Here is a 22,078-nt window from a genome sequence, read left to right as displayed (position 1 = left end):
AGACAGAAGCATTGTCTTTAGATGATGAAAGATGGACTACAGACAAGCAAAAGCCTTAATAATGCAGAAAACAGTGGCTGTCAAACTTCCTAGACTGTGGTCCACTTCACAATTACAGTCTCTTTACTCCCTTAATAAATTAAATGAAAGTATACTTTTCTGGGAAAGACAATACAGGTAAGTTGACCAGCTGTAAATCACTTATTTGCCTTATTGACCACCAAAAATCCACAGAGGGCAATTTGGAAACCAAGAAATAAGAAAATAGCTTAAAAGCAATACCAAAGATGATTGAAAACAGACAGCTAAAGCTGTCAGCTCTGGAGCCAAGTGATGTTCCCAGCTGCAAAACTGAGAGCCACACCATTCCCAGCCCTGTGTGAATACACGGCAGCTTTGCAGGTACACGGGGGACTGCAGCTTTCCTCCTTTCAGAGCAGTCTCTCTGGAGCACATTAATTGCAGCTGTCTGTGTTAGGAACACTAGCACCATCTTTTCCAAACATCCAAACTTGTACCTTTGTTTGCTCTTTAGTTCAAGGTCTGCTGCAGTGGCAACGCTGTGTCTTGTATCACTGGAGGCTACAACCAGGTGTATAACAGCTTCAAGTTCTGGCACTTGCTCAGCTTCAATGAACTTCACTATCCCCAGCTTACACTGTATAACAGTGAGAAAAGTAAAGGCAGCGTTACTGACAAGAAAGCATATGTTACAATAACCGTAGCAGTTCAGCTGTCTGAAATGGCTTCTGCTTGCTAAGGAGAAGTTCACATGCTCTCCATCTCTTCAGCAGCACCCTCCTCTTGCCTCCTGTCAAAGCAGTCACCTGCAGCAAAGTATCAGCATTACAATTTGCTACTTCTCTGCTAAAAAGGGACACTTCATCAACATAAGAGAGTTTTGCAACCTTATTATCTTTAGGAGGAAAACTCAAGAGTAGGCTGCAGTCATGGTTGCTTCCCAATCAGCTCTGAGAACTGCTGGCACCTCCCACTCCATCTCACCGTTGCAAAATTCCTTAAGGCACCATGTGAAGTCCCTCAACAAATTCCCTCAGGGCAACTAAAGACCAGGTCAGAGTTAGTTACATATTTTTCCTCTGGCTTTCCATTCCTCTGTCGGTAGCCACCCTTGTTACCACCCCCAGTTCACCGAGGACCAGCCTCGCAGATGCAAGTACCTGTTCTAGCAGCTCTGGTGTCCATGGGCTGTCTCCAATTACCCTTTTGGCTGCATAAAAGCTCATCCCTGGAGGCGGCTGAGGGATTCCAGGACCTCCCACACTACTCGATGAAGTGCCCTGGGCCGAGGGCATGTTTTGTCGACTCTGAGATTCATTCAGTACGAACCTACGCAGGTGGGAAAGGAGTTTCATTAGAGGCTGTACCAACTCACATTGCCAGCTGAATTAGATGCTGGAACGGAGGAAGAAACACAACCTGTCCAACCTCACGTATTCTTCTTTAATTAATCCCATGACTCTGACATAAGACAGAATTTTACTCAGTTGAGACTCAGCTACCAGCTATCCCAGCATATTCCGCAAGAGCCGTCACGATCTCATTACAACAGTGTGAAAACAAACCTCAGTTAGGAAAGAGAACGGTCCACTGGCACTTGTGAAAAGAGTTATCTCAGGTTACAAACCAGAAAGAATGATCTCTTTCTTATTAGAAGTGAATACTCAGACAGTACTACGTTCAAGAAATTTGTATTAAAAGCTTTAACAACATTTGTACGACTTCTGTGAAAAACACAAACCTAATGAGAAATAATGAAGCATATGCAATATGATGAAGTTGCAGGAAACAATCTTTGATATAAAAAATAAATAAATAAGATAATGCCTTGGAAAATGGCAGTTTTATTGCTGGGCAGAGAAGGAAAGCAGAACCTTTAAGGTTAAGTTTACAGATCTTAGTCTTTTTGAAGACTGTCTAGTCTAGCTGCCCTGTGCACACCTCTGTACCCTCACAAAAGCCAGTCCATCTCTCCCTGTACCCTTGGAAGCTGGTCAACACATGAAGGCATCAAAATTGTAGCGCAGAGACCAACAAGAATTATTTTGCCCCAGCCAGCCATAATCTGTTCTGCATTCAGCACACAGGCAACAAAAAGAAGTAAACAGTCTCAACAATAAGGATAAACATTCATCCCAAGTCTCATTAGTTAAAACTTGAAACATTTGAACTCGATGACGAGCTTTAAGCCCTACAGTTAGGCTTTCTGGTTGTTTTACTGCATGCAGACTGGCAAGGCTAATTCACAACTGGGCAATGACAGAGCAAGTTCTACCAGGCATAAATTAGCTCTAAAAGCCCTGCGAATGGTTTCATCCCAGGGAGCAAGACTTTAAAAGACAGACATGCAGAGCCACAGGCTAGCTGCAGACACTCTCTGAGCACCTTCTGGAAAGAAAATGAAACCTTCACCCTTACCCTCGTGGTCTCTCTGAGTATTTAAAAATTGTCATGCTTGGCGAGAGTACAAAAGCACAGAAGGAAGTGAAGTCTCATTGCAAAGCCCAAGAACTTCATCTGCTGAAGCTACAGCCACAGCAGCAGCGGGGGGGAAGCTAAGAGCATAAACCTGGGCAAACTGAAGAGTGTGAGCTGTGAACAGAGGAGCAGACTGGCCATTTTAAATTATACGCTGCAAGACTCTACACACTCGGATGGTAAGGAAGTGGCCCCTGAAACATCTGATGGGAGCATGACCTCCAGCAAAGCTACATGGAGAAACGTCACACACTCATTATTTTAAAAGTCATTCCTCTAGGTTAATCCACTTGGAGCAAGAGTTAGGTGCTCAGGAACATCCTACGGGAATCAACGAGCTGTCAGAAAAAAGAACTGTGTTCTGCTGTTAAAATTATTTCTATTTTCTTTCAAAGCAAAAGCTCCCCCAGCAATACAAAGACACTAAAAGAGTTAGTAGAAAATAGATTTTGAGAAAGTATTGATTTTAGACACTAGAAGACTCCTAACAAGCAGTGATCAGTAAATTCAAGTTGCTCTGTAGATCATTCTTGCTCTCAGAAACAGTGCTCACACCAAGACACACCATTACAGTTAAAACATTTTTCACCAGAAGACAGATGAAAGGCAAATCTTTTTATTAAAGGTTCAATTCCGGAAAGCACAAGTTTTCAGAAATTATGCTTGCTTATGACCTTGGAGGAATAAGCCTTAAAACTCAACTGCAGGAAGATGAGCACACGTTTTGATCTGGCTTCTATTTTAAAGGTTTGGTTATTTAACAGACAGCTCACATGTCTCATAGCGTCACTTTGATCCCAAAAGAGGTCAAGGACAGAACAGCATAACATCTAATTAAGTGGAAAAAAGACGTTTTGTTAAATAAGGAAGATGGTGATCCCATTCTTAAAATTAGGACCCTGCCTTGTATCTTACTGAAACATGTAACTGGCTTCACTGGAGCTAGGAAATAACAGTGTGTTTTAAATGAGTTTCCAAGACTGCAGTTTGTAATCTTTCACACATAAAGAACACATCAGTACTAGAGAAGACTGGTATTAATTCTTACTTACCCATAAGGCATAAGAAGGACATCCAACATAAAGTCCAAAAGCAGCTGTACAGTCTTTGGTTTTTCAGCAAGATTAAATGGAGAAGCTGCTGCTTTCAGTGGTTCAGCAGGGTATTTCATGTGAAAAAGGGTTGGTATTAGAAGATGCATTAGGCTGAAAAACAATTATATTTACTGCAACCATTTAAAAAAAAACACACCTGTTTATTCTTAACATTCAAGAGAGAAACCTTTAACAACAAATCTGGTCCTTAATAGCAAAAAAAATCTTAACAAAAGTTAAACTGATTGACAATCTAGTGGCCTCTATCTGCCACCTGACGTACTTAAAAATGGAAGGCAGAAGATAAACTATGTTTTGCACTTAACATAGAACGTGTACGTCTGTGTGCGTGCACACACACACACATCTGGAGAGGTTAAGTCGCTGCCTTTGTCCAGATGTTTAATGTTTCATAATTATGCCACAAAATACAGTCTAGGACCGTCTCATCCATAAGAAATTTAAAGTTTTAAATCTGAATCCACATAGAGCAGAAGTTGATCAACACTGTTCAGCTTCACCAAAAATTGCACAGAGACAAATATATTGGTTATATACCAGTACAGCCAGATTTCCCAAAGCTCTCTTCACTCATGTACTTGCTTTTTGGACAGGGCAAAACCATGGTTCCAGAGAAGACAAACAAGTATTTTCACACTGATCTCATGAACAGAAGCAAGATTTTACTGCAAGACCTTTCAGTAAGGTCATTTTAAAAATACCTTTACACTGTCACAGTAATGTAGAGTGAATGAAGATACCATTTTCCAGTGCCAGCATGGTGGAAACCCAACTCAATGTAAATAAGAAGCAGGTTTTAATGCCATTTTCCAGTGCCAGCATGGTGGAAACCCAACTCAATGTAAATAAGAAGCAGGTCCATAATTAACAGTTTTCTAGAAGTTCTTAGTACACAGCAGTTCCCAACTTCAGTCTTTTTTTATTTATTACAACTTAGTGTTTCAAGTGAGTAGGAATTTTGGTTAACTCACAATTTAGTGTGGCCAATCTGAGACATTTACTGCTGTTCCTGTTGCTGGACAGAGGATATTTACTGAAGGTCTGGCCTTCATCTGGAAACCCAACTCTGATGGAGATGAATGGAGGATATGGACAGGCATATCCATCATAACACAGGCCTCTTATCATACAGGGAGTCTGCTGCTGCAGATCCTGTATATTATTACAACATTAGACTACGTGAATTCTTTCTACCACCCAAACTACTGAATTGCTGATCCAAATTGTACAAGCCAAGAACATCCTAAGCAATGAAGATATCACCAAGAAAAAAAAAAATCTTTTAACAACTGATACAAACTATTTTACTGAAATGATACCAACAAAATTAACTCCAAGAATAAGTAGTTATACCTGTCTTGCTGTGGTTGAGGTTTCCCTTCCATTGCAGTGAGAAGAGTTGGAGCCAATTCACATTGTTTTTCCACAGGCAGACGGGGGTATCCCATCTTAACATAAATTATGGTAAAATTCTAAAGGAGTAGAAAAAGCACACAGTATTGCAACAGTGTGAAAGACATATCTGTTCTTTGAACTCTTCTTGTATGTCCTGTTACATAATTGGGTGTTGGAAACATCTGTTTTGGAAGACCAATTTCTTAATTCTAAGGCTCATTGGACTGACAGCTATTGAAGTGGAGTCTCAGCAAGACCTACTCACAAAACCCTTTCCAAGTACGTCTTGCTGAGCCTCCACTATAAAAGGTGTAAAACAACAATGCAAAAAAACTCTCTGTAGCTTCTCCTACTCGCTGACAATTTCACCAAAAGCAGCTTTACCCGAGAACAGCTTCAAGAAAAGCAAATGTAATGTTCTCTCTTACCTATTTCCAAAATAAAATAGAAAGCAATATTGAATAAATACAAAGTCAGCCGCATAGGCAAGGTTTCTCTTGAAAACTTGTTCCTAAATCATCATTATTAAAAGCTGCAAAAGCAATCCCAACAGAGCACAACGATAGGACAGCACAGCAGAGGAATACTGAATACTGGGCTATCTAACTGCTACCATGTTGATCCAAATCCAGCCAAGAACTGTAGAGATAAGAGTTGTGTTCAACGACCTGGTTGAAAGAAGTGTTGAAGTGGGAAGCATTACACTTCTTTGTAGATGGCACTTGTTAAAATTTCATGAAGCCTCATGGCACAAAACAACATGCATCACTCAGATACATGGATGAAAACAGATTTTTGACATGTCCAACCAAAAGCACAGTTTATGTCAGGTTTGTCTTCAAACAAGATAGCTCTTTTACTGCTCTACAGAACACATGCACTCTAGAAGCCCTCAGCCATTTCTAAAAGGTGAGCTCTGGATAATCCCACTTGCTTAAAGACAATCTGAGATTACTTCTATGTAACTGCTGTTTGAAGTCTAAATATTTCTCCATCAGTTTCTAAGATGCTATGTTTTCCTTTTATGTTACTTATGACTGAATAGTCAAATGAGAAGGACAGAGCGTTTCCCTCTGATTTTATAACTTTTTTCCATGATGGTGATTTGCAATAGATCTACCACAGCTGAAATGAAAATTGTCTTCATAGTTTCACAAAAATATTTTTAAACTACTTTCACTTTTTAAACTACATTGAATGAAACCATCTAGTACAGTTTCCTCATCTATAAAGTAAGAGGGTTTTCATCTTTTCTTAATCAGCTAAGGTCCTGACCCTAAAAACACAAAAAAATACAGGTTCGCATGTGTTCAGAGAAATACAGATGTTTTAAGTAGGACTCTGATCCTGCACTATGTTTTAAGACCCTGATCCTGCACTTATCAGGTTAAGGATTGGTAGCTGCTTGCAAAATGGAGCCTATAACAATGAATAGACCCTCTACAATACAAACAATGACACTCCATGCATTCATGAAATATCAAGAGTAATTATCAGTAATTTGAACAGAATCAATAGTGTAGCTGCTTTATGAAACTAAGTTTCACCCACATCAGACTATAAAGTTTAGTTTAAAAAAACCTCTTAAAACATCAACCTCATGACAATAACATACTTGCCAGGAAAACTGACAAAGCTAAATACAGGAGCTTTAAAGAATATTCTGCTTGTTACAAGTAAATCAGCAACTATACTTGGAAGAACAGACACTTACAGTGACAAACGACACTGCAGAAGGATCCTGATATTGAACTAGCAATGTCTCTACTGGAAGCTGAATTTTTGGACGACTTTTGATGCGTTTATTCAGATGAACCAGCAGCTCCATGACCTGACAGGAAGAAAACAAAAATCGTGAAAGAACCACCATTAATTTTACAACTTTGGACTCCACACGTCACCCTCAGTCCACTAGGCAAGCCTATTATAAACAGATCTTGCCTAGAAAGGTTGGACAAGATGATCCTTGAGGTCCCTTCCAACCTGGTATTCTACGGTTCTATGATTCTTTGAGATCAGGCCTGAGCTTCCCAATTATTTAATCTTTAAGAAAATGGTACCCATCATTTATTGTATTATCTTGAAACCACTCTGACATGTCTCAAGTCACTGCTAAGACAAACACATAAGAAGTCCCAAACCACGCCACAACCAATAACCTCCATCAACAGAAATGTCAGGAAGAAATGATTACTGAGGATGACCACTTCTTTCTACACAGTTGGCTCCCTCAAAAGTGAGCCCGGCTTGGAAATCTGCATTGCTGCTCTATCTTGTGGCTGTAGAGTAACTCCAATTCACGACATAGAACAAAAAAACAATGAAAAAAACTCCACTTATAATAAGGTTATCAAATAAGTGTATGAAAACTATGTTTGGAGTGGAACGAGACAGGACTGAAATCCTTCAGGCAAGAGAAGAAGCCAACAGGAGCCCCATGAATGTCAGGCGGGAGCACCGTGCAGCCCTGCCCTGGGCAGGCAGAGCCCCGGCAGCGATGCCGGTGGGGCCAGGCAACGACTCTGTGGGGTGGCCCTGGGCTCTGGCGCACGGCGAGCTGAGCAGGGGCTGGAGCGCATTGAAACAAGAGAGGTGCAGAGTGGTACTTCCTCATGATGAGCACTCTAAAGCAGTGGAGCAGGGGCCCGGAGAGTCTGTGCAGTCTCTATCCTCGGAGGTTTTTCAAGACCTATCTCGATAAAACCTTCAGCATCCTGGTCTGAACTTGTAATGGGCCCTGTTTTAAGCAGGAGGTTGGTCTGGAGACCTTCTGAGGTCCTCTCCAAGCTGAATTATCCCATGATTCTACAATCCCATGAAGTAGTTTCTTAGCATAGCATCAGCAAAGTGTCATTTGTAAATCCACTAAATGAGATACCATAACTGAATGGAGGAACTTGAAAAACTACAGACAATCTCCACTCTGGAACAGTGGGTTCTGAGAAATCACACTGAACATCTGCATCTAGCTCACAAACCCTATCAGATTCTCAAGCAAGGTGGTGCAAAACTACAAAGGACATTAAATGAAGTCAGATCAGCTCCAGTAAAACCAGACAGAGCTAGTCCTAGATGCATGTTGACTTCAAGCAATTCAAGTCAAAAAGCCAGGGTGGGCACACTGTCCTGTGCTTTTGATGGCTCATTACCTTGGTCATAGCATGGTGACAAAGCAGCTAAATTGCTGTTACTGAAGTTGATCATGGGAACTGCAGAACCTTACACCTGCTGAGCTGCAAATGAGCTAAGACATCACCTTTGCATCCACTCCATGACTAGGTATCAAACAAAATAATGTCCGGATATAATCCAGAGAAACTGCATAGCTGACCACAAGCATGCAATTGAGACCAGAGATAAACTGACAAACTAAGTAATGCTGACAGATATCAAATTTTGCTGTTACAAAATTACTATAACAGCAGCCACAAATTCCTATTATTTTATAGAGGAAAAACACTGTGCACATGCTTTTTCGTGAAGGAAGAGAAACATACACGTATGACTACAACAGAGTTTGAGGAACCTGTTCAAATTACCCATGAGTGGCTGGTGTAAAAAGACGTGGCTGGAGCTGGGTATGTGTGAGGGTTTAGCTCATGTCCTGCTTCTCTAATCACTAGCATCAAATCAGCACACTAAGGATCTCATCCAGCCGTAACCATCTGACTTGAATCAGGCAAATGTCTGCACTTCGAGTATGACTGCTTCTTGTGTTTTTGCTGGCTTCATGTGGGCTGCATAAAGTGACACGGTATCCAGTCTGGCACAAATGCTGCCAGCGCACCAGTACTTCTTGGAGCACATACATCTGAACCAGCGGAGTGTATTTACCCTGGATTAGTTCTTTGTGTGACACTGCTAGGGTAACTGATTTGGCAGAAGACATCCTAGAGTTGAATTTAACTCATCTGTCAAACTGTGGCCTGAAGAGGGATTATCTTTTCAGAGTAAATGGATTAAGAAGGTATATAGGCATTGCAAGTTTATCCATGTACCTAGACTACATCCTAGATCTGAATATGTATGAGGACAGTGAGTTCAAATTACTGAATGAGGCAGTAATGCTGACCTGACAGTCACAAAATTAAGGGCAGCGATAAGACCAGCAAAGCAGCAGTTAAGGCAGCAGGAAGAAAAATGGAATTTTAATTTCTGCTTTCCATTCTAGCAATACAAGCTTAAGGTGAAAGTTAGTCTGGGGAGTCAAATTAGAGTGTAGTCAATGTCTCTGGTGTACTGAACGAACTACACCATGCTTCTGAAGTTGGGTGAAAGGAAGTCCTTGAACAACCATACTGATCTACACATCAGCAGCACACTGGCAACACACAGATGCTCTTTTTTTGCTCACATACCTATACTATCAAAAGCTACACTGTCAAAATGGTGTAAGTTTTCAAACTACAATTAACCATGTTGGCACACTTTTGTTGTTGTGTTTCCTTTTTTTTAACCACTACAATAATTGCAGGAAAGAGACATGACATGGGATGGCAGAGTTTTGTCACTGCCTATAGTCAGTCACTGGGTGAACAAAGAGCTTGTCCTTCTCTTTCCATTCTATTTCACCTGCTTTATTAGATTAGTTTTCCAATCGCCTGAGTGCTCATGTAAAAAAACATATGCTTTTGCTTTATTTACATTGCCTTAACACAATTTTGAGGCTAGAGCTGAACAATAGTCACATTCTTTGTTGTCCACCAGGAAAAATTACCACTGGAAAGCTAGGCATTTGTCTTTAAAAGTCATTAGCATTTGAAAATGCATCAGACTTCTTAAGACATTTTCCCACCACGTTAACAGCAAAGTAAGAGGAAGTAGAAGATTGAAAAGCTGAGTTCTGATGTAACAGAAAAAGGCAATGTGCACATCGAACAGACTCAGCTGCAGGTTATACACTCCACAGTAAAACTTCACTGATGTTCATTAGAATAAAAAACTGACAGTCTTCCCCTCCCCTCTGTCTCAATGATAAATTATTTTGATATTTAAAAAATACCAAACAAACAAAAAAAATCAACACATACAGAGCCTTCATGCTACATTTTGAATTTATTATGCAAACAGAACACTCAGAGTCAACTTCCCTTCACTGATATGGCAAGAGCAGAATTCAGGGTAATTTCCTTGACTTCAATGAATTTGACAAGTACCAAGAAGTAGAGGGAAGTGCTGTAATTGCTTATAATATTATCATCATCTTGTATGGATAAAAATCTATAGTTTAAGCACACAGAAGGAAGAAAAAGAAATAAGTTTTATTTCATTATTCATTTTAACACAAAAACTACAATATACTGCAAGAATGCTGTGTGATTTTGAGAGGCCTCTTAAAATTTAATTTTCAAAGGCACAGTCCTCCCCCGTTCCTGAATCTCACAACACTCCAAAAAAAAAAAAAAAAAGAAACAACAATTCCAGTTTATGGAAAAAATATCATGTAAAAATACCCTAAGAAATTTCACTAGCTAGCTGGATGCTTTTCTTAACAGCTTCAAGTGCACGTGATAAGCAGGTATTCAGAAGAATCCTCCATCTGAGTTGGAGTATCTGTCCTTCAGCACAGTAGAATGGCTTCACATCTATGGATCCACTTTCATGTGATCACTGTCAGGACCACGTTTTGTGCAGAACTTCTAGAAAAATCTGTGTTCTAGTTACTTGCAGGTTCTGAAATCTACTCATAAACCCAGTGAAGGCATGATCATTTCCCTATTCTGACAAGACAAAGAGGGGATTATAAAAAGCTTTTTTTCCACCGCCACTCCCCAACAGTCCATCTGCACTCTGCTCAGAAAGGTTCTGATCCGCCTCTATCACCAGGCAGCTCCTTTTGATGAACAGCTGCAAGGACAAGAATTCATCCTTTGCTTTCTGATCCAGCTGCTCAAGTCTCTTGTATTCAGCTGCTGCTGCCCCATTTGCCTCTTCTGTTCACATCCTCCTGGGAGAAGAGGGAACACAAGCAGGTGTTCCTCTGTCTGAATCCAGACTAGGTCAGATCTCTTCTGCCTTTAACACTAGGTTTAGCGATCCCCATCGTGCAATCCCACAACTGCTGTTACACAAGACTTGTGCAAGAACACAGGCCTATGAAAAAAAAACTGCTAGTAAACAGAGTTCAGCTCCCTGCTACAGAAGGCAGCTACATCACTGAATTCTTTTATGTTCATATTAAATTCCATCTTCAACACTGTTTGGTCCTTGCCTGGCCACAGGAACAGAGGGAACGACCAGTAGATGGTGTCAGGGAACTAGGGCCAGGCTCAGTAGCCCAGCAGAGGGGAGGCTGCCGCAGCTCCAAGCCCCCAAGGTCCAAGCAGAAGAGGCACACATTAACCAGTGGGCTTCACCCCGAGACCCCCACACTTGCTCCTCCCCAAATCACATAGGTCCATCCCTTTCCCTGCCTTTGGTTCCTCCACTAAACATCCCATTAGGAGGCTTGTGCAATCCCCAAATGCTCTTCCCCTGCATCCCACTGTGTCCGCTACCCCTAGGTAGCGCCCTCAGTCCAAAAGGTGTTCTGGCATTAACTCATCTTGATGGGTTTCATGCCCGGACAGTGGGGCTAAGGCTCTCCTCAGACAGGCCTGGAAAGGACCTGGACATGGTGCTCCTTTCTCCGAGTCCTTAGCTGCCTGCCTGCCATGATGCCTCTGTGTTCCCCTGGGCTTGTGGAGATGGATATCTGATGGGCTGATGCCTCCTACAATGGGCCCAGGAGTAGCTGGTGCAGGGCATTACACAGGTTTCTACACTTGCTATTGTGTCTTTGTGCTCCTTTGCAGATGTGCAGATGAGCTTTTATCCTATAACGTAATACAGGGAACTGAAATCCCCAGGTACATACTAAATTCCATCTCCAAAGCTGTTTGGTCCTTGCTCCTATGCCAGTAACCAGGCAAGGATCACGCAGTTTTGGAGGTAGGAATTAATATCTACCTGGATGAATTCTGTGATAAAGCTGCCTTCTGTACCAGGGAACGGAATTCCTTTAGGTAGGTATCAAATTCCATCTTCAAAACTGTTTGGTCCTTGCTCCTATTCCTGTTATCAGACAAGTGAATGACATCAATGTGTAAGTCTTCACAGTCTTTTGCACATAGAAGCAAGCTGGCTCCACAAGTGCCATAAGTCAGGTAGAGGCACAACAGCCCTAACCCGGAAGCCACAGCAACTGCCTCTATGGCAGTTAAGTCTTGGCCTCAGGCTAACTCACAGCTAGCTGGCATCAAGCGGAAGCAAATGCAGCCTCCACACATCTGCAAAAGACCTTGCTGGTACAAGCAATGACTGTTTTCTTTAAGCCCTAACAGTTGTAATAAACCTGTTCTCTACTCCTCAAAGAGTAAATTTCTCCACAGAGAACACCCAAGTGTTGTAAATCATGATACATAAGCAGCATTTCATTTTCCCTGCCTGGGAAAACATACCATTATGGTAAATTGCACCCTTACCTTTTTACGAACTCCTTCCTGTGTGCTAGACAGCTTGAGGAGAACAGGGGGTAGGAATTTGGAAATAATGTTCTGTAACTGCTCATCTGTTTCTGCATGGCCAAGACGCAAGAACACACGTTCAAGTTGATCTGCAGGTTTTTTTTTAAAAAAAAAAAAAAAAAGGAAAAGAGAAACTGGTTGAAACTCAAAATTGCTGTAGCAAGAAAACAACTTTTTCTGAACATCCCCTAATGGGCCTGTAAGAAAAGCTGCACACAATTCTTAAAGTACTTCCATTTCAACAGCACTCAACACAGATCCATCTTCTATTTTTAACACTAACTGAGCAAACTGTTGATGGCAGAAACCAGCCTCGTAGCTTCCAGAACTAGCCTCCACAATTATGTGGAGACCACTCCTATCAAAACCAGAAGCAATTAAGATTTCCTTTGCTTCACGCTGTGTTTCAAGTAGAGGCTAGAACATCTCCAAAGGTGAAACAGAAGGTTAGGATCTCCAGGTCATTTCCTGCCCCTTCTGCTTTGACAGCAAAGGTGTGCGGCTGTGGGGCTGCGAACTTTTGAAAACACGTTGGCTGTGATCTGCATTCAGACCATGATGTTCTGGATCTCCACTAGTTAATTAGAGGGCAACAAGATCTGTCGAATTCTCATTATTATTCTTGTTAAATCCAGGGCTCCGGTCAGGCACAGGGACCCCGTTGCTGTAGATGTCATGTCAACAGAACAAAACCACCGAGCACGTACAACAGAACCCAAGACCAATTACGGTTAGTATGGCAGAAAGGAAAGAGCCTAGGCAAAGCACAAGTTATAAGCTTGGGGCAAGCCACACCACGGCAGCTGCATACAAATAAACAGGCTGCACACCTGAAAACACAAGAAACAAACTACAAAGTGAAAAACGTTCTCTGAAAGCTTAAGACTACTGTTCCAGCGTAAATTTGATACTCATGGGAGTATTCACAGGACATCTTGACACAGGCTAACCTTTTCTGCCCATGACTTTCTGTTAAGCCACTTAGGTCTTCCAGAAAATCTTTACAAAGCTGTACAAATGTTGACTGAACCAGTTACTGATTTGTTACAATTTGCTGACCTTTTTTCCAAAAGACAGCATTAATCATCAATAGGAGTAAGATCACAAGCGTGAAACACAGGACACATTGCTGTAACTTAAACCGCAAAGCTCCTGTTATCACTCTAAGAAGCTGCTGGAGTGTTGTAAGAAATTCACCTTCCTCTAGCCAGCAGGTCTCCTCCCCAGACCCGGGAAGGAACACACAAAAAAGTTTTTTTTAACATCTGCAAAGAGGTAGAAGTTGCAACTCCTACAAGATCAAGGGCGGAGGGGGGGAAGCTATAAACATCTGTTTTCTCAGTGATCTAGCAGAAGATCATTTCAAGGAAACAGATGAGACCAGAATTTTCTGTCAGCAGCTCAAGCACAAGGGCTCAGCACCATCTGTCTTTATACAAAGACTGGAAGAGTCCCTATTTTAAGCTCCAGCATGCAGCTGCCCCAAGAGCTAAACCAGTCGCAAAGCAAAACCTCCCTGGCACAGCAGCCTTCCCGACGGCTGGACCAAGAGTAGTCCTTGTGCACAAGATCAGGAGCGTCTCTCCTCCATAGTGCAGCACTGCAGGCCAAATCCACAGGCAGCAATGAGACCCAGGGCTTCTGAAGGGACTACAGGTCTTAAGATATCCTACAAGCGGAAAACCATTCCCCCAGAGGCTAATCTAAGGTTACCTGTTGCAAGCTGAGATTAGAGGGAGACCAAGGAGAACCCTCCTTCAGCGGAAGAGGATCACTGAGCTGGCTGTAAAGGACTACAGAAGCAAGAAAGAATAAAGCACTGGTGCAGGGCAGGGGTAAAGACTGAGGCAAAGGGACATGGTTGAAACTTAAGTGAAAAAAAGGATGTTCAAATGCAAATACAGCTCTAGCCAGGAAACCTATCATGATGCAGCTGCAGAAGCCCTTACTGTCCTGTTTTTTAAATCTGTGCTATCCCTGCACTAAGAGTCCTCACAACATCATCCCTCCTCTGCCAGCTGCAGATTAAACATAAACATATCGCTTCCAACATTTTATTTTCTGCTGGGCAAATATGACAGGCAAGCTGAAAAGACAGAGGACTATGAAATTTTACTGTCAGGGAAATTACAAACTGAAACTCTGCAGCACCTACAATGCAAACTGACTTGCAAGTCAATCTCTTGTTTCAGACGGATTTTACGGACCAACCAGGCTGCCAGCTAGTCAACAACTTCATGTTATTTATCCCATATTCCAAGTATCTTTTTTTAAATCCTAACAATTTCTTTCTCTCTTCACCTTCCTTTTCACGACATACTGCCCCCCGCAATGATCTCTCCCCTTCCAGGACCTCCACAGTGTCTCACGACCCCGCCAGCACTAGGGGACTGCTAAGGCCACACCAAGCAGCTGAAATAACTCAAACAATGAGTGAAATCATCAAATCTGTCCCCTTGGACCTGGAACTCCAGGAGATCACTGCAGACCCACCGTCCTCAAGCAAGCTGACTGAGGAACCTCCCCAACATGTTCCTTCACATGGCAACAGATCAGACTCAAGTGTAAGGAAACACTTAAGAGTGAAGTTACTTGTAAAGCCATTTGTTGTAGCCACTGGACTACGCACACCTTCCAAAAGGCACAGAAACGACTCCGCAGGTGCCCAGAGGAAGTGCAGCAACGCCTGAATTGCAAGCATCTACCCGATTTCCAGCTTCCTCCGCTATGCTGTTGTTACAAGCAGCAACCATAATTATAACAATAACAGAGATCAGGAGGAAAAAAAAGCTACCCCTTTGTTTAGGCTGCCTGTGCAGTTTATTACTTTCCCTGTATCTCTGCTGCTTAGTGAGTTAAGCCCTGATATTGCCATCAGGTATCCTTCCCTTAACCATAAGCACGACGGGACTCTTCAGCAAATTCAAGGAGCCTAATCACCTGGCTGCAGTTAAGAAACTGGTCAGGCGTTGGTCAGAGCACTCTCCTGTGCTGCGGATGCAGGCTGTATCCATAGCAGTGGGACAGGAAAACAAAGAGCTATAAACCCTCCCAAGTATTGCACATCAACCATTTTCTCACCAGTTTTTATTCTACTACAATTAAGACCATCTCTCAAGCTGACAGCATGCATGATGGGAAAGCATAAACGCTGGAGATTTAAAGCGCCACACGCAATGGTCCAGGAGAGAGGAGAGCCAGGGACCCAATATCTGGGACTCAGATACTGCATCCTACTTCCATGTGTGTTGCAGACCTGCTGGATGGCACGGGGCAGCTCCTTTCCCTCTCTGCCCCATGTCCTCTCACAACCTTCACCTAGCCTCTCCGTCCAGCCTGCACCAGCGAGCAGACCGCCGTGCATCAGACATCAAACAAGACAAAGGGTTTGCTCCCAACCCATCTCATATTCCCACATCGTGCACTTCACAAGTTTTTAAGAAGGAAGCCAAAACCTTCTCCATCTAGTTTTACAGCCCCTACTGCTGACTGTAAAACTGCACAGTTGTGATTTCAGAGGGGTACTACCAGGTTATATGATAGTAAAAACAAGTAAAGCAAGAGGTCTAACTCGCTTTGCTACATACCATAGGGGGGGAAAAAAAAAAAAAGACACAAACCGTTTTGAATAAGCCTTAGCAACTGAAATTAACTACTACAGCAATCTTACCACAACTTGACAGTAAGAGCACTGAGTTTTAATGAGAAAGCTTTACGCACCTCAGTCTTTACCTTCGCTAGCCAACATGGAACTTAAAATGCAGCCCATGCAATGACACGCTTCCTATAATTCTTCCTTTTGAAAGCTGACCAATACAGTTAAAGATGATTTTTAAAGTTTTCTGGAAGCACTGGAAGAAAGAAGTAATGGAGGGATGACATTTAGTAAAGCATAGCTTTACCCCCATCTAAAAAGCCAATACGTAAGAGATCTGGGATTTTACAAAGGCTTCTCCTTCCTCAATCTCACATTAAACCCTCATCTCAAATTCAGGACTATAATATTTCCTCAGTATTGGTTCCCACCTACAGCACCCTCTGTATTAGCTAATTATATATGTTTATAAAATTATGTCCATAGTCAATCTACTGCAGTTCAACTCTGGTGAACATGGGGCTGGGGGAAGAACATGCTTGTCAGAGGCAAAGGAGCAACTTTTAATGCAGTCCAGAGAATTTACCAAAAAAAACCCACCCAAAAACCAAAAAATAATCTTTTGGGTGTTTTGATTTACCGTGGTGAGAAAGTCAAAGTGAAAGGGAGAAAGGAGGAAAGGAAGAAGACTTCACTGGAAACACAACTGGAAAACCCTGTGCCCAGTCCTGCAGGGCTCTACAAAAACTACTCCAAGAACAAACTTGCATGTCAGAAGCAATGGAAGAGCGTGGGGCACACTGAGATCACCGTGAGCCTTCTCAATTTGCTCCGCTGTGGAGAGCCCCTTGCTCTGCCAGGGACTGTTGGAAGGAATAACCCAAATAAGATTACACAATCAAGAATTAACTGCACGAGCAGAAAAATTAACACCAGGTAGTTTTATTTTTAAAATACATACAATTAAGCCCATGAAAAATTTGTAACAGATATTCATGCATTTTGGCAAAATTACAACTTCTTTCCATGCTGCTGTATAGTATTTGTACACAATATTTCATTTTTTGTGGCATTTTCTTGGGGGAAAAAAAAAGCGTTTACAAGAGGATGAACATAAATATGGAGAATTTAACAATGGGCATTGCATATGAAGAGACGTTCTCTTTCGCTGTATGTAAAACAACCAAAGTGGCAGGAAAACAAGATATATCTTTGTATCCCCCCGTTTCCAGCAGCAGCAGCATCCAATTTGTGTCAACAGACATGGTGTATTTGGAATTTGAAATCCCCAAGTTACCATGGCAATGCAGTTACCTATCCTTGAGAAAATGCATGTTTCACTTCTGGTTCTTTCCAGTCTCCATTTAAGGCTACAATGAGGAATACAGGTTTCAGCACTTATGACCACACCTCATGCAAAAAGGAAAGAACTAGATTTCAAGACACAGATAACGTATACAAATTTTACAAGAAAGTCACATCAACAACGAGGCTCTAACTTGTGCTTTATAGACTTCCAAATCCTGCAACACTGTCCATAAAAGGGTCAGAGTTATTTCTAAGCCTTATTACTGCAGAACTGATCTTGCAGTCTCCCAAGCCAACAGCAAAACCCCAGCCTGCTTACAGAAACAACATGCCCCTTCCTCCCCTTCTGGTATATGGTAGATTGCCAAAAGGAACAACTGAGAGAAAGACACAGAAAGCATAAAGTAAATAAATAAACAGCTTAATGTTTTCCTTCCTTTAACAAGGGCATTTCCCTTCCTTTTTTTTTTTTTTTTTTTAATTAAAATCATGGAAATGAGCTCTTTGAATGCTTGGCCTTACTGAGGTAGCTAGTTCACCATTTATCCATCTTTTTATCAAAGAAATCTCCTCTCGGTTCAGCTCAGTGCAGTTCCATTTCATGTGTCCAGGCTGTCCTTATGCAAGGTAAAGAATTAGCTCCCTCTGGCATTCATAGATACTATGCACAGCACATCAGCTATTCTGCACAGACCCCTCAGCAATGTATATTTGTGTAGTTGAGTACCAAGTAAAACACACGCCCTTCTTTTTATGAAAACTGAGTCAAACCACCGGGGCTAGAACATGTCAAGCTAACTGTACTTCATAATTTAACTAATCACCAGAAAACCATCCTAGGAACCCAAAAGAGAGTCCAAGTCCTCTGCAAAACAGAGCAGAAAGTGGGACAGCAAAATTCCATACATAAAGGTGGAATTTAGCTTCACTCTTCCGAAAAGTGTCTATTTGACAGATTAGTGGGACTACTACATTAAAGCACTTCTAGAACTGTTTCAGTAAATCAAACAAACAAAAAAACCCTCCTCCATTACCTGAACTCTGTAGAACCACTACCTCACACTAGGATAGCCCACATTTTCTCCAAAAGACCCTATACCGAATAAAGAGTACTGGACACAGGAGCGTTTCAACTTCACTGCCTGGGTAGCAGGAGTAGTTTTAGGGGCAGATCCCTGCTAAAGCAAAAGCTCAAACACACCCTTCAGCCCCTCCAGAGCTAAGCAATTGTTTCTATCCTTTCTTCTGCGTGCAGAATAGGGCAAAGTTCTTGTCTATTGTGCCACTACTAAAATAGAAGCCGAATTCTTGTTCAAATGGTGTTAGACTCTGGGAGAAAATATATCTAGTATCATTACAGTAGCAAACAGTGAGTCAGGATTTGCTGGTGCTATTCCTGGCTCTAACAGTAACCCATCGCGTGCCTACAGCCAAATCACTTAAGGGGGTATTTGTAAAAGTAGGCCAGTCACCAGGTTATTTTACAAGATCTGACTGGAAAAGGCTGGGAAGGCCTGGGGGAGGGCAGATACATTCTCTTTTTTCACCTTATTCTTCCATTTTATAGAAAAGCGTATATAAAAGCTTGAATAGCATACTGCAATATGCCAGGCTTAGGGTCTCCATTCAAGTGGCTGACTATTCGTACTCAAGATTAATTTCCCTTTCTCTTGCGTCTTAACTCTTATGGCTTCAGGGCCAATTTACTGATTTTGCATTATTTTTTGAACTGCCGTATCTCCATTCTTATGCTGCCTTCAAACAATTTCTCCTCTAAAATTGGCAGCACCCTCATAGAGTTTAAGCAAACAGTAAGATTTTATGTGTTTGACTGGAGCTATAGATCAAAGCTTCCTATAGCCATGTATATATAACACAAGGAATACTGGTTTTCCAATCTAAAACTAGTAGCAATTATTCTTGTTATTTTGGGACTGCTCATCATCCTAAAAAGCAACAGATTTCTTCCCAAATATGCTGAAATTTAACTATTTAAATGTATCAAAAGACAGTAGGCCCAGACGGAGCCTGTTTAGTTCCCTCTCTTTCTCTACATGAAATTATTCTTTTTCGATTGGCTTTATTTTTTAAGACTACAGTACATATGAGTACAGCATAGTGACAGATGAGGTACTAGGGAAAAAGGGAAAAAAAACAAACCAAAACAAAAAAATTCACTCTCTTTCCTCCCCGCCTTCAAAAAAAGATTTCTAACCAAGCCAACAAAAATCCCTGAATTCTGAAGGATGCAGTGGTCAAATAACCTGAATGACATCATATAATTATTAACATGAATCTTAATCTAAGGACATTTGTTCTTTTGGCGCAGCTTAATACAAAGGGCTGTGTAGCAACCGGCACATGGCTGAGGACTAATTTTTTGCAGGATCAGATCTGCAGGCTGGGAAGCTAGATTACACAGAGACAAAAGCTGAGTAGTTACAAGCAAGAGATCTCACACCGACTGGTTTCACCAAGGGGAGCCATGTTAGCATTGTAAAACTGAACAATAGAATCTCCTGGATGACAGCAGCAGTGAGGTCTTTCACGGTCATGATTGCAATTTATCCCATTTGTCAATGGAATAAATAGGTTGGCATTTGTGTCCCCCGATTCAAGGATCAGTGTAACTGAAAGATCCTTCTTACTCCAACGTGAGATCCTGGCTCTTTGGCTACATAGAGGACATCCCCACCATTACCGCATGCCTTACTCCAGTCAGCCTAGTTCCAGTAACATCTAACAAAGAGGAGAACGAGGATGTTATCTACACAGCAGCACACCGAGAACAACAAAAAAAAAAAAAACCCAAGCGAGACATCACACAGAAATGCTTTAGAACTGAAAGCCAATAGCACAACTATGCTCAAAGTATTTCTTCTGCCCTTCCTCCCTGCTGGTTGCCAAGTACTATTTCAGGGCCACCAAAGGCCCTCTCGCTTGGCTGAGTCATGCGTTATCTTGCTATTAACTCTTCACGGTTGTCTAAGAACTAGCTCTGTTCCAAGACGGGAAGAGCAGGGAAAGAAATACTGTTCTTTAAAGTTTCGTAGGCTTCCCCAAAGCGGAGTCCATCGCTTCCTGCGCCAGACTGAGCAAGGCATCCGGAGGCGAGCGCCATACAGAGCTGGCTTCCCGGCACCGCCGGCTCCGGCTGCGCTCGCCACCTGCGGGAGCTGCAGGGGCCGGGCTGCGCTCAGACGCCCGCCGCCAGCGCGGCGCTGCGCCCCCAGCGCGGCCCGGTAACGCTCCAGCGTGCGGTGCTTTTCCGTCGGCTCTGCAGCGAGGAGACGGCGACCGGACAAAGCAGGGCACGGGCGGCTGCTCGCCCTTTCAGGGAGCGGGGCTACGGGGGCAGCCGGTTGCTGATGCCGCCCCTGCACCGCGGGGTCCCTCTCGGCGGGAGCCGCCGCCGCCTCCCCACCGAGCAGGCGGGGCGGCCCCGCAAGGTCAGGCAGCCGGCGAGCGGCGGGAGAGGCCGCAAGCCCCGGCAGGCCGCAACGAGTCCTCCCCGCCCGCCGAGGGGCCGGGGCGGAGGGAGGCCGCCCCTGCCGCCGCAGCCCTCGGTTTCCGCTTCCCGACATGGCTGCCCGGGGCCCGGGCCCGGCCCCGCCGCCCTCACCGCCTCGCCGGGCCGGGAGCCGGGCCCCGCCGCAGCGGGGGCACCGCCGCGGAGAAGCCCCGGCCCGGCCCCGCCGCCCCGCGCCCGCCCGCCCCGCGCCGAGCCCCCGGCGCCGCGGCCACTTACTGAGCTCGTCCTGGGCAGCCGCGGCGGCCGCAGCCATGTTGCCAGCTGGGGAGGGAGGGAGGCGGTGAGAGACGCACCGCAGCCGCCCGGCCCCGGCCGCTCCCCGCCTCCCGCCCCTCTCCTCCGCCGGCGGCTCGGCACAGGCACCGGCACCGGGCCGGCTGCCGGCTGCCGACTCCCTCCCCCTCCTCCTCCTCCTCCTCCTCTCTGCGGCTCTCCCCGACGCCGACCGCCGCGAGGCACGGCGGGCCCCGGCGGCGCGCGCCCGCCCGCCCTCCTCTCACCGCCGTTTTATATTTAGAAAGAGCTGAGCCATCGTCCCCGCCGCCCGCCCCCGCCGCGCACACGCACCGGCCCGCCGGCGCCGCTCGGGCGCGGCGGGGGGCCGCACCGACCACCTCCCCCCCGCCCGCCCGCGGCTCCCGGTGGGTCCCAGGGAGAGGGGCGGCGGGGGGCGGCAGACTGACCCGAGTCCGCGCTGACCTCCATGACGGCCGCGGCGCGGTCCCCGCTCCCGGCAGGGGCGGAGGAGGGAAACGGCCCGTGGAGCGGCGGCCGGCGCAGCGGCGCCCCCTCTCGGCGCTCGTGGCGCCAGCAGCGCGCGGCGGCGAGCCCCGCCCACGGCCCGGCGCGGCCCCGCCCACGGCCCGGCGCGGCCCCGCCCAGGCCCCGGCCCGGCCCAGACCCAGGCCCCGGCGCGGCCCCGGGCCCTGCCCGCGGCCTGGCGCTCGGCAGGCGCCTCGCCCGTCTCCTCGGCTGGGGCTGCCTCGGCCTCAGGCCTCAGTGCCGGTGCTGGCAGCAGCTGCGGGCACCGCCTCCTCCCAGCACCTCCGTCTCCCGTCCTGAGGTGGCCGTGGGTCAGCCAGCGTGACAAACACGTAATTAGGAAGATCTTTTTTTTGTACAAGTTCAA

General features: G+C 44.5%; 1 protein-coding gene across 4 annotated transcripts in view; it reads right to left on the bottom strand.

The window, feature by feature from the left end:
- The window catches only part of ECPAS (Ecm29 proteasome adaptor and scaffold), a 64,060-nt gene extending 42,300 nt beyond the window's left edge, over positions 1–21,760 (bottom strand). Inside the window, exons 1-8 of one of the 4 annotated variants that reach the window (XM_087741494.1) lie at positions 21,633–21,712; positions 21,166–21,210; positions 12,473–12,603; positions 6,724–6,840; positions 4,968–5,086; positions 3,552–3,704; positions 1,182–1,350; positions 519–658 (exon numbers count right to left, since the gene is read on the bottom strand). In XM_087741494.1, coding sequence (XP_087597620.1) covers positions 519–658; positions 1,182–1,350; positions 3,552–3,704; positions 4,968–5,086; positions 6,724–6,840; positions 12,473–12,603; positions 21,166–21,210; positions 21,633–21,654 — 896 coding nt within the window. In that variant the 5' untranslated portion in view covers positions 21,655–21,712. Of the gene's footprint in view, positions 1–518; positions 659–1,181; positions 1,351–3,551; positions 3,705–4,967; positions 5,087–6,723; positions 6,845–12,472; positions 12,604–16,234; positions 16,357–21,165; positions 21,211–21,632 lie in introns of those variants that run through there. The other 3 variants (XM_087741495.1, XM_087741496.1, XM_087741497.1) reach the window with 3 other exon arrangements.
- Between the last annotated feature and the right edge of the window lie 318 nt (positions 21,761–22,078).

The sequence above is a fragment of the Nipponia nippon genome, unplaced genomic scaffold (assembly GCF_047370975.1).
Source record: "Nipponia nippon isolate SJK-2023a ecotype South Korea unplaced genomic scaffold, ASM4737097v1 scaffold_8, whole genome shotgun sequence".
Lineage (NCBI taxonomy): Eukaryota > Metazoa > Chordata > Aves > Pelecaniformes > Threskiornithidae > Nipponia > Nipponia nippon.
Note: the sequence above shows the minus strand (reverse complement) of the source record. Positions and strands in the feature narration are given on the sequence as shown.